We start from the raw sequence: 12,639 nt of genomic DNA, 5'->3' as shown, positions 1-12,639 counted from the left end.
TTGACAAAGTTAATTTAAACATAAAAACTTAATTTTGTTTGTACAAGTTGGGCCAACAGAAATCACCCTATCGGAATAATCTCATTTTAGCAAATGGCTGCCAATCCAAATCTGTTTTGACATTTGATGAATGGAAAGATGTAAAATACAAATGAATAGGCCGTGGAGCGGTACAATCCCCAAGAACGCAGGATAATCGTGTTCATTTTTTTTTGCATAACAATTTTGTCGACAGCACAAACGAATGTCTGTGGTGTTAGCGCAGCTCTCACTCCGTCGCCGATTCCCCGGTCGTCCGACACTAACTGCACAAACACTGCGTTATTTAGCCACGAATCTTAAAGAGTATGGGACCACATGAGACGTTGCCAAGAGTGGCTGGCCCCGGAGCAGCCATTCTACCTCGAATATCGCCGCTGTTGCCGCGGATGCCAAGCTGTTGCCCTAAACATCGACCAGACGCCGTGCGACAAATTTAGCCATCAGCCAAACGTTCCGAAGGCGAATTTTGGTGAAAGACCTGCGCATATTCCGGTACAAATCAGCTGCTGCTTGCCGACCGCCAAATCCGCATAACCTACTCCTAAGCCATCCTCAATCTCAAGGATGAAGTGGCCAATGTCTCGGCCAAAAACATAATGAGTGATGAGGCTACATCCCCCTCAGCGGGTATGTGAACAAGCAAAACTATCGCTTCTGCGGCACCGAAAATCCAAGAGTGATTGAAGAGGAGCTATTACACCCGATCAAAATGACTGCATGGTGCGCTGTTCACAGTGGAGCAGTCATCGGAGCATATATTATTTTTTGACAATCGACGACAGTGGACGTTGCGCGTTTTAGACCCATGTGGACTGAATATTTTCTGTCAATATCCACCTAATTCGTCCGATGTTCTATTGGACGAATTATGTTGAATATGTGATTCTAACGTATATTGTGGGAAATGTGATTCCAACAGAACGGAGCAACGGCACACACTGTACGACCCAATCTGATATTCTGAAGGCAGAGTTCCCGGGTCACCTCATATCTTGTTTTAGAGATTTGCACTGACCAAGAAGATCGAACGATTTAAGCTTTTCAGCCGTTTTTTTGTAGGGTTTTTTTGTAGTCCCATGTTTACGAGATCAAGCCCAAGACTCTCCGAAGTTCCGAAAGTCCGAAGTCCGAAGTTCTCGCCGAAGTGATAAAAAACGCCATAAAACGAGCCTGTATGGCAATCAATGGAGGCGGCGCCCATTTGGGCGATAATCGTGTCGACTTACCAAATAGAATTCTAAAGGTTCAAACAAACATAATCAAACAATAGGATCAAAGTTTTTCATTTAGAAAAAAAAGAGAGCTAGACATCATAGGATGACTTCTTTTGGTCCATCTGGTATACTAGTTTAGTTATTAAAATTAGGTCATTTAAAATAAGAACAGAATTTGATGAAAGCAAAAGATACATACTTATTAATGAGTTGTTGAATTGATTTTTACAAGATTTCTTATTGTTTTTATGTTATGTTGGCCTTGGCAAACAAATTTTTGTTACTTTTCTAAAATTTAATAATTTAAATTTATATAAAACCTTTTTATACTTTTAAAAATCATCTCCCAACAGGGCCGCTGTTTCTGGATCTACTGCAGTTACTGTCATGCTCATTTGCATATCCGTCCATTCCTCTCGCTGATTGTCAATGAAATAATAAATTTCCAAAATTCTATCCCTATTTCTCTTTATTTCATTGCTGAAAATTAAAAAAAAAAAAACATTTATCTATTTCAAATTCCATTTAAATATTTTTTAAGATCGTATCTTTATCATTGATAGAACCGCCATAGATTAAGCAGTTTAATATTGGCACCGTTATAAAAATATGGCTATAAAAAAGGACTTACTCGTTAGTGCCTTGTACGAGTTCATCTCGCCAGGCATTGGCACGAGTCATGAGAAGATCCTCCCTTGCATCGATAAACCTCATGTGATTGTCCGACGATTGAGCAACAAGATTCATCATTTGATCTCTATCCATCATGATCTAGTATTTAAGAAAAGTAAAATATAAACAATATTCACAAAATATTCGTTTATAAATACAAGGGTTCCTATGAAATAATATAAATTTAATTAGCGCAACATTTTATGTTCTTATAGGCAATCAAGTTTAACGATTTATAATTGTAACCAACAATTACTTCTATAATATTATTATTTAAAATACTTTGAAACCGATAATTTTGCAGCATATCAAGGTATAGTCGGAATTTTGTTAATTAAGGGAACGATATGACTAACTTGACATAAACGCATAGAGTTAGGGCCCCTGACGGAATATTAAATAAGTAGATAATCAACTTTTCTTAACACAAATAAATCGACAAAATTAAATGACCTCAAACAGCTCCGGTGGTGCGTCTCCGAGCATAACTTTATTTCCTAACAGCTTGGACAGCGTCTCGAACTGACGCATGGACCACATGCCCTCGTGTTCTCGCCACGCTCCGAACGCGTTTCTCGAAATTTCGAGCAGTTTTGTTATCATCTCCGTCATGTTCACCGCGAATTGAACCCGGGATTCCTGGATTAATTTTTATGTTAGATTTTACTGAATCAAAAATTAAAAATTTAAACTGAGTTGGTGATAAAATAAAATAACGTCATCAAAGCGAACGAACTCGAATTGGTATACTCAATTATTCAGAATTCAAATTATTTAGACCTCGCATTGTTCATAGAGTTGCATCTCTAGGGTCATCAGCTTTTTCCACAGGTCATAAATGAGATCGTTAAACGCTTCACCCGCATCTATAATGTTGGGTTCCAGTTGCTCTAGTGTAGCCTGTTTGGCCGTATATTTTCCTATAATCTGATTCATTTGTTCCACTAAAGGTTTCTTTTTTTCTTCAAATTCAAAAACCACTCTGGAAGAAAATGTTTTACAATAGTCCCTTTAACTCATTTCAAAAGATAGTAAAGAGAAAATTTTGTAAGGTGCCATAAATGACTTACTCTTTGCTTTTCTGTACACTCTCTTCTAGAGCATTGTCGACGAGATCTTTGAATAGTTTAATTTCATGTTGTCTTGCATTGTAAGCTTCTTGAGCAAACTCGACTAAGCCAGCCATGGTTTCGACGTATTGTTCCTTGTACCTAAGGAATTTATAATATATAAACACAACTATTAACAACATTATATTATACTGTGTTCAATTTAATAAATGGTTCTCCTGCCTCTTTGTCCACGCGTATAATGTGACAAAACTAATTTAAAAACTTCTTACTGATCAAAAAATCCTATAAGCTCTCCGCCAACTTTCAACAATAAACTTCCATCTGGATCTTTTTCGAACATTGACTCTAAAAGCTCAGGCCCACTTAAATATTCCACAAAAGAGAGGGCATAAAATTTAACTCTAGCATCGTATTCCTCCTTAGCTATTCTTTCTTTTTCAGCTTTTTCGTCTGCTTCATCTAATTTTCTTAGAAGGCCTCTAAAAATAACCCATAATACTCGGCATTTATTAATTTAATTTGATGACTTTGGTGTGTATGCAAAAATATGAATTCTGCAATCTTTTAAGTTACCTACCGGAAAACAGCAACTCCAGCTTCTCTTTCTTCTTCGGTTACTAATTTATAATCTAAATATGTCACTCTAGTGAGAGCAGATTTTAAGAACTGATAAGTCATAGGGTCATCACAACACGGATTGCCCTTAAAACTCACAGACCTTAGTTTTCGAAAACGCCTCACGTATGCCATCTAAAATTTAAATTAATAATTTACTTATATACATTTTTTAGTGCATTTAAAGAGGTTTTGATGCATAAAATAGAGGATGTAGGTAAGCAATCATGTGTTGTCATTACAAAATAGAGTTACCTCCTTATAATCTTCTATGAGATTGTCACCAATACTAAACACCAATAATTCTTGGAGAGTTTCCATATTCTCCAGTTTTCTTATTCTATTGTGGAATAATGTCAAAACTTCTAAATTAACGAGACTATCTAAATTTTCTATTTTCTCAATTTTATTAAATGATAAATCCAATTCATTGAGACCAGTTAAAAGATCCAAATGTTCAATTTTTTCTATTAGATTATGTGCTAGGGTTAACTTTCTCAATGACTTAAGCATCCATAGATGATCAATTCTTAAAATATTTTGAAATTCAAGCCGTACTACGGGTGCTTCATCTAAATGAACACCCTCTTCTGCGAACAATCTTCCTGCTTCTTCAGTGGGTCCTATGCAACAAAATTAATTTTTTAATAGTTATGACTTGTCTATTCTGTTTATGTAAGTAATTTTACTATCTGAATTTTAAGATAGCTTTCTAACCATATTCCAAAATGCAACGAGTTAGCATGGCATTATCTATCACACCAGGTTCTATATCTGGTAGTATAATTAAACTATTTAATGATGATTTCTCTCCCATCTTGGCAAGAAATAAATATATGAATCAAAAATAAGCTAAATTGTTTGAAGAAATCTAACTGATTAAAATTGGTTAGCTTGTTACTTGGTTACCGTTGTTAAAAACTTATATGTTCGAAAACGAATATTTTAATATTGCTTAGCTATTTTGCAATTAACTTGTACTTTTAAAATTACAAGAAATTACCTACTTTGCAGTTAGGAGGACTTAGATGCTATTTATTATACGCAAAACCATAAAATTTTAATACATTATATTCAAGAGACTTCCTATTACTAAAAAATATTACATTACTGAGAAAAAAAGAAAAGCAACTTGTTTTGTATGGTACATAGTTAAATGAAAAAATATAATAAAAAAAAATGGATCAATAATCAAAATTTAAATTTTACCGATGGTATTAATTAAAATTACTTCAACATTTCCTTCTATAATAATAAAAATACACTTACTTATAAAGCGTAGTCCTTGTCCTAGAAATTTTATCAAAATCTGTTTTTTTTAACGTACTTTAGCGTAAAAATAGTCGTATCATTATTTTGATTTGACAAGTGACATATTTTGTCACAAGGATTTAGTTCTACGTCTAATTAGGTGACAAGTGAAATCTGTGGAAATTATTTATTTATCATAGGATAGATCACGAAAATGTCGTTTTTTGGAGTAGGGAACCCATTTGCTACGCCGGTTGGTCAGAAGATAGGTAAATAGTAAAAAAATAAAACATTAAATAAAACAAATCTTTCGTTAAGAATTGCATTTACTTTTGTTGCGCATTAAGAAATCATAATTTACCTTTGTTATAAGTTTTATCTTCGTTCTGTCTTGAATTTGAAATAAATTTCTTGAATACATATATCGTCATCATAAATGATTGACTTTAATCAATACATTTGACCTTTACTATAGTAAATTAATACTACTATAGTATACTATACCTATACTATTGATGAAACTTGTTTCAGAACAAGCTACCGATGGATCTCTACCATCAGAGAATTGGGCCCTTAATATGGAGATATGCGATATAATAAATAGTAGCACTGACGGACCCAAGGATGCAATTAAGGCCATAAGAAAGAGGTTGACTCAAAGTGCAGGCAAAAACTACACCGTTGTCATGTATACACTAACTGTATTGGAAACCTGTGTTAAAAATTGCAGCAAAACATTTCATGTTCTAGTATGCAATAAGGAGTTTATATCAGAACTGGTAAGTTTAAAATTTTATTTCACCTCTTAATCGGATTACATTAAGCCACTACTATCTGGCACTATACGGGTAGAAACTTGATATTCTGCTAGCTATATATATATAACAAAAGATTATCTGTGATTTATAAACGAAATTCTTAATTTGAACAACAACTCATGAAATTGTACATATTTGATTATGAGTAATATTCTAATACAACACATAACTTATCAAAATTTTGTGCTATCAGATAAAATGTCATTCACAGTGAAATTTATCTCTCAAGAATACATTTTGTTGACTTAAAACAAAGGAATGCTTTTATCATCATATAAATATATCATAAACATTTTATAGTAAATTTATTTGCAATATGTCATATGTTTATGTCACTGTAGATATGTCTTGTGATGTCACAGTTGTAACACTGAATGTCTTTCAACTGTGTTACAAGAGTTAATTGTGACTCATTAAACTTTGTTACTGTAGTGAAACATTTTGTTTGTTTAAAATATTACTAAAGCCTATCTGGCTCAAATTTTATATCTGGTCTATAACTATGAGAAGTATATGACTCAAAGAATTAAGGCACTTTATTTAAGATAGATGACTGTGAATTTTTTATAACAGAAAAAAAAAAATATACAAATGAAAAAATAACAGTTTCTCCATGTTTAAAAGCACCAGACGCTTTTATAAGTGTAATGGTTTCTACTAAACTATGTTGGGTCCGATATTCTAGCTGTAAGATGGGTTGAATATTCAGTATTTAGTACCTAACTCAATTGTGATTGACCCAGCACACTCGCCATGCAGTTAATCCACGGAATGCCGGAAAGTTATCTCTCTCTCCGTCGATTAATCTTGATACATTAAATATACATCACTTTAACGGGTTTTAACAATACTCATTTATAGCTAACTATAATAAAAATTATATAGAGTTTTATTCAGTATATTCTCTATTTCATAATATGATGCAATTGTGTGCAATTTGTTTTAAATGCATCCTTCACCTGCCAATGTAAAAAAATTATATATAATTATTTACAAAGAAAATAATACAAATATATTTAGTAATTATTATTAATACAAGCCTTTAAATATTTTAAGTTTAGCAAACTTTGTCATTAAATAATGGATTTTGAAACTGATTTTTAAAACAATGGATTCATTGCATAGTTTTTTTGTTATATTTAAATCATACAAACATTTCAAAGGTTTTACAACTTTATATATATCTGTGTGACTGTGTATATATATATATATAATTTATTCCATATAACTGCTTCTCTGCATGATGTCACCATTTTCTTAATTATATATTCAACGGGACAACAGTGAACTGGTTTATTATAATATTAATTGATATATGTAAAAACTCCATGGTATTAAACAGTGTCTGTTTTTTTTTTCTTCTTAAATGTGAATGTGTATCATTAAAAAAGAAAAAGTTATTATTATACATATTTTATAATCTGTGCATAGATATAATTTTTTAATTACTAAATAATTTATAATCATAATATATCCCTGTGCAGATTGAAAGTATTTAATTATCAAACGATTTAGAATTCACCTTATAATGACAGAATAAATTACAGTATTTATTAGTTAACATATTCTAAACCAATCCATTACTCAATTAACATTTATAATGTAATTTAAAAAGCTGATATTATACAAAAATGTCTCATATTTTTCTTTACATAATTAATATAAAATTTAATTTATAATCAGGTCAAACTCATTGGACCCAAAAATGATCCACCGACTGTGGTACAGGAGAAGGTTCTCAGCCTCATTCAATGTTGGGCGGATGCTTTCCAAAACCAACCTGAATTACAGGTATGATAAAAAACTTTTCTACGATTTTTTAAATAGAATTTATTCCAAATTCAAATATAAAACAAAAACTATCAATAACAAAGAATATAGATAAGTAAAGTCAACCTCTTTTTTATGTATTCCATAGTCTTTTGTAACCTTGTTTCTATGAAGGTCAAATTTACAAGTATAACTGCTACCATAGTATTGTTTACTGGCTGAAAAAGAATTCTTCACACTCGACAGAACAAGTGGAACTTAATCGTACTTTCATATTTCTGAACTGTTTTTCTTAATCTGAAATATTTTATACCTATAAATTTTATTTTCAAGGCCTTGCATATTTATGCAGTATAAGAATTTTTCTTAGTTATTTTAGCATTTACACGTCATAAAAATAAAAAAAACGATTATTTTTTTAAACAACTAATATGTCGGTTTCGGATATACTTGCAATTCATGCAAGAGAAATTTAATAAGTGCTTTAATGACCGACTAAAAATAAAATATGTATAGAAAATTTTATTTATCGTTTAGTTTTTAGATCATTTATATTATGTATAACGATGATATTCTTTATTTGATAACAGGGCGTTGGTCAAGTGTATAATGAATTGCGCAACAAAGGTGTCGAGTTTCCAATGACAGACCTAGATGCGATGGCGCCAATTTTCACACCGCAGAGGGTAATCTATATAATTATACGTATATGTTTCAAAAAGTACTTCACATTATACACATGCTATGTTTTTAATATCTAAGCAATATAGAGTTAGTAAATTTAAATTTAAATTTCAAAATGTAGAATGAAAAATTCATCGGCACTACTCAGGTCGCGATAGCTTATTTGGTAAAGTAAGTTGAACTTGCAAAGTTCGCTGGTTCGAATCCCGCTCGTGTAATTTCATTATATATTTCTAATTTCAATTATATTTATATTGTGTTATAAATTGTGGAGTTATATAACTTTACTAGCATTATTTAGTATATGGAAAGTACTAGCAATTACTAGTCAAATAGTTTTTAGTTCATGACTTACTCGTTTCCATGCTCGTAATTGTGTTAGAGTAATGGTTTAAATATAGTAACCTCCACAGAGTGTGATTGACGGCGGGGAGCCGGTAGTTGGTTCTCCACAACGTACTATTCCGCAGAACTCTCCAAGTCGACCATCTCAGGAGCAAGTCGTAGGGACAGTAAGACTAATTTCTAATATATATAACCTTTTCATATTCAAATAAAAAAAATACATACGGAGAAAACTCGTAAATTTTATAACCAATGTAATAATCAATTTGAGGTAATCAAATACATTTAAAAAATATTTTTCTCTATCTTTAGATGTGCGTAAGATCTTTACCAATGAACATAATTTAAATGAACCACAGATATATATATTTTTTATCTATCACATGCCATGACCTGTTTACCATAGACTATATTTTACAGATTCTGTCAGACAGTCAGAGCAGTAAGCTGCGGGCGGACCTGTCAGTGGTTGAGGGGAACATGACAGTCATGAACGACATGCTGACCGAACTCACAAGCCTTCCATACACACAGCATCACGAACAAGACATCGAACTACTGAATGTAGGATTTTTCATACGAATATATATATATTGTAAACAGCAGAATTAATTCTTTTTAATAGATTATATTTTTGTTTCATATATGTACTTATTATTGAAATAAAACTTCCTAATCCTAGCCTGTATTTTACGATCTAACATATATTTGTAAATATTTCAGGAGCTAGCAGACACTCTGAAGGCGATGCAGACTCGTGTCGCTGAGCTGGTGGGTCGTTTAGGGGAATCCCCGCTGACGGCCGACCTTCTGCTGACCAATGACCGCCTCCACAACCTGTTACTGAGACACTCCAGGTTCATCAATAACAGGTGAACACACTGTATATAATAGTGACTTCAAAAATTTCAAAAATAAAAGTACAATTAATTCTAGTCTTACCATAGACGTAAATAACAACACTTAAGCATTTCTATTTATAAGTCAACATATTTATTACGTGATTATTACACAACAGGTGACGCTACTGTATACAGTTATACATCTAATTTTTTGAGGGCTTATTCAATACATACTCCGTATGTTTTGAACTGGAATGAATAATAACAATTGTATGTGCTATGTTGTAATCACTTGAAACGGCCGATAGATGTCGCTAGCGGTCGGTTAACATGTTTATTATATTAAATTAACTATTAATTTCTATCTCAATTCTCAAGTCTAACTAAACTTTACTATACTGGTATAATATACGCGGCTTAAAAATTTATTTTTGTTGCAATAATTATTATTTTTATAGAATTGCCGCGACTGGTGGGGCGACGCCATCCGCCATTTTGGGCGCCGCCATGGGTGTGCCGGGCGCCACTTCACGTTAGTATATAATGAAAAAAAAAAAACATTTTAATTATCTGCCATGAAATAATTATCTATGTCATTTTTTTCAGCTGAGAAAAAAGATGACGACGCTTTAATTGATCTCAGTGATGACGTACCCGATGTTGCTAAACTATGTAAGTATATATATGTATTTAATAAACATATAATTGTATAATAATAGTATATATATAATTATATATATATATATATATATATATAAACTATGAACAAGAGACTGTTAAAAAATACTACTGTAGTATTGATAAATAAAATTAAATATTATAACAAATTAATTTAGTGTCTGTAAGCATAATGTGGCTTCTATATCATTATATACTTGCAGCTGTTAAAGACGATACAATCGATAAATCACCAAGCAGTTCCAAGGATGAGTTCGATATGTTTGCTCAGTCTAGGAACGTTACCTATGAGACCACTAAGACGGGGTAAGTAATGACTGCCATTAAAAGACACTACATGTTATATAATATTGTGTGTTTGTTTCTTATTACTATGATATATATTGCTTAGTTATATAGAGTAACTAACTTAATTCAGTGAGACTGACTGAAAATAAAACTACCGGCTTTTATAATATACATGTCTTCCATAATGCATGTATGTATATTTTTGTATTCCAGCGGCAGTAGCTATGCTGATAATGCTGAAGCTCCCGTCGGAGGTCTGGGAACCGCTATGAGGGCTCATAACACACTGGTTAGTATTTACATCTTAGTTACAATATGTTTTATATATTAACATTTATTTTATAGGAAAATAATTACATATAATGTATAGTATATTCAACTTGGTATCCAATTTATTATCTGATTTTTTTTTTTTATTTACGACTATTCGTTCTTTATTTTCAACATTATTTTTGTTGTTTTTCTTTTTGGTTATTTTTATTTTTTTCCCATCAACAGCCGACAGGAATGGATCAAAGGGAATTTGATGAAATATCGGCTTGGTTGGCCCAAGAGAAGGTGACTTTGAAATATCTTACACAGAGTTCACTGATCATTTCGTTTTCATCTCTAGACATGCTATACTCACAGAGTACTTACAATTCATAACTCACTTTCAAAATATCTACAAGCATTAAGTGATAACACATGTGTTGTATGCACCAAGTTTTAATAACTTGCCTGATTTACCATAGATTAGTATTATTTATCCGTAATAAAAATTAAAAAGTACTTATAGTATTGATTTTTCTCACGTTTCCACCGCTTACTGTGTTTACATATACATATGTATTTGCTATAATTTTTATATCATATAATTATAATTTTGCAGGCAGCAACAGAAGCCAACGGACAGGAGAGTGTGACGAGCAGCGATTTTGACAAGTTCCTCGCCGAGAGGGCCGCGGCCGCAGACAGCCTGCCGAATGCTGGCCAGGGGCAAGGTCAAGGTCAGGGTCAGGGTCAAGCGACGCCCCGCCACCGCCACATCAAGAAGGACGAGGACTCTATGTTCGCGCTATGATGTGCTCGTCACACTATTAATTATGTCGATGTAGCTTCACAAACCGGCTTTATAACAAGTCTGTGACGTCAGATTACACACGTTTCGCCAGTCCTGGCATACAACGTGTTCATTACCAGAAACTGTCCGAGTTTAGTCTGATGATGCAGGCTTGTGACAAAGACTTGGTGTGGGTCGCGCGGGCTAGTATGAAACATGGCCGGTATAGGATGTAAACTTGTTCAGCACTGATATGTATTGACTCGACCCTGCATATGCAAAGCCTAGCTGGCACGACCTGCATCGAATGTTCCACATGTAACGGCGTAACACAATATTAGACCGCCTCAGTCATAGTCACACTTATTTCATTATAGTAACGAGGTCCGCTTAGCGTTTCGTAATATAGTTTCCGCATCGAACTGTTATAATCATTTTTAATGTATATCGAGATTAAGTCATTCCAACAGGTGCCTGGCTTTTATATGAAGTGAACGATTACATTATTTATTCAACAAAATATAAAATTTATATGATATAAGTTTTTAAGTGTTATCTGTCACCGTAATATAGTTCGCATATGAATAGAGTGTAAGGGTCGCTACACACGGACTCGAAATACGCAAGACTAATAAGCTAAGTCGTTTGTCAATGGCTCGAACGGTGACCCTTAGCTATTTAGGCTAAGTATACATTATTGTTATATTTGTAAACTCGACCACGGGACTGATGAAAAATGTTGGTGTTTTGCAAGAAATTTGATAAAAAAAGTTCTGTTATCAAACGGGACGTTCTTACAATGTTTGAAATTAATAAATGTCGCCGAAAAACTGCCTATGATTGGAAAACTTTACACGTGTGATATTATGTATATGTTATACATTTTGTAGTTTATTTTATTTCAGCGGTTAATTTGATCGTAATTGTATTCATACAAATGTATTTAATTTTTTTTTTTGTCAGCAAACAAACGTCTCCACACTTCCCGCTTTGTATTTTTATGAATTAACTCTCCAGCCCTTGTTACCTTCGCGTACCAAAGTAGATGCTTAGAATTCTTAACACAAAACTAAGACGCGTTTGTTTACGAATATTTAATATATTATGTATACACGAAATAAAGCTTTCGTAACGTTTTAGACGTCGTGTTTGTAGATTGTAAAGACTCATTCCATTTCGACTCTTAAAAACATTCGTTTTATTGTGATGATGTACGGAACAAGCTTAATGTTAATTAATTTAAAGAGTTATTTTATGTTTCGATCGTTTTATTTAAGAAAATAAATTAATTATCGCAATGAAATC

The 12,639-nt window shown here is 32.7% G+C and overlaps 2 protein-coding genes across 2 annotated transcripts; one reads left to right on the top strand and one right to left on the bottom strand.

Annotated features, from left to right (window-relative positions):
• Window positions 1-1,175: 1,175 nt before the first annotated feature.
• Window positions 1,176-4,498, bottom strand: LOC116772538 (dynein regulatory complex subunit 3-like). The gene is made up of 9 exons (XM_032664759.2): window positions 4,334-4,498; window positions 3,872-4,239; window positions 3,579-3,751; window positions 3,271-3,480; window positions 2,999-3,139; window positions 2,709-2,910; window positions 2,382-2,567; window positions 1,888-2,027; window positions 1,176-1,736 (listed from the first exon to the last, which is right to left on the bottom strand). Exons 1-9 carry the CDS (start codon window positions 4,431-4,433, stop codon window positions 1,589-1,591), a joined length of 1,668 nt encoding a protein of 555 aa, XP_032520650.1. The 5' UTR covers window positions 4,434-4,498; the 3' UTR covers window positions 1,176-1,588.
• A 498-nt stretch (window positions 4,499-4,996) lies between these two features.
• Window positions 4,997-12,637, top strand: LOC116772541 (target of Myb1 membrane trafficking protein). The gene is made up of 13 exons (XM_032664761.2): window positions 4,997-5,136; window positions 5,399-5,646; window positions 7,369-7,476; window positions 8,046-8,141; window positions 8,553-8,651; window positions 8,905-9,048; window positions 9,208-9,356; window positions 9,785-9,858; window positions 9,933-9,998; window positions 10,208-10,310; window positions 10,506-10,581; window positions 10,791-10,850; window positions 11,164-12,637. Exons 1-13 carry the CDS (start codon window positions 5,082-5,084, stop codon window positions 11,353-11,355), a joined length of 1,470 nt encoding a protein of 489 aa, XP_032520652.2. The 5' UTR covers window positions 4,997-5,081; the 3' UTR covers window positions 11,356-12,637.
• Window positions 12,638-12,639: the final 2 nt, after the last annotated feature.

This window comes from Danaus plexippus, chromosome 12 (assembly GCF_018135715.1).
Source record: "Danaus plexippus chromosome 12, MEX_DaPlex, whole genome shotgun sequence".
NCBI classification, from domain to species: domain Eukaryota; kingdom Metazoa; phylum Arthropoda; class Insecta; order Lepidoptera; family Nymphalidae; genus Danaus; species Danaus plexippus.
This window is presented reverse-complemented; position numbering and strand designations above follow the sequence as displayed.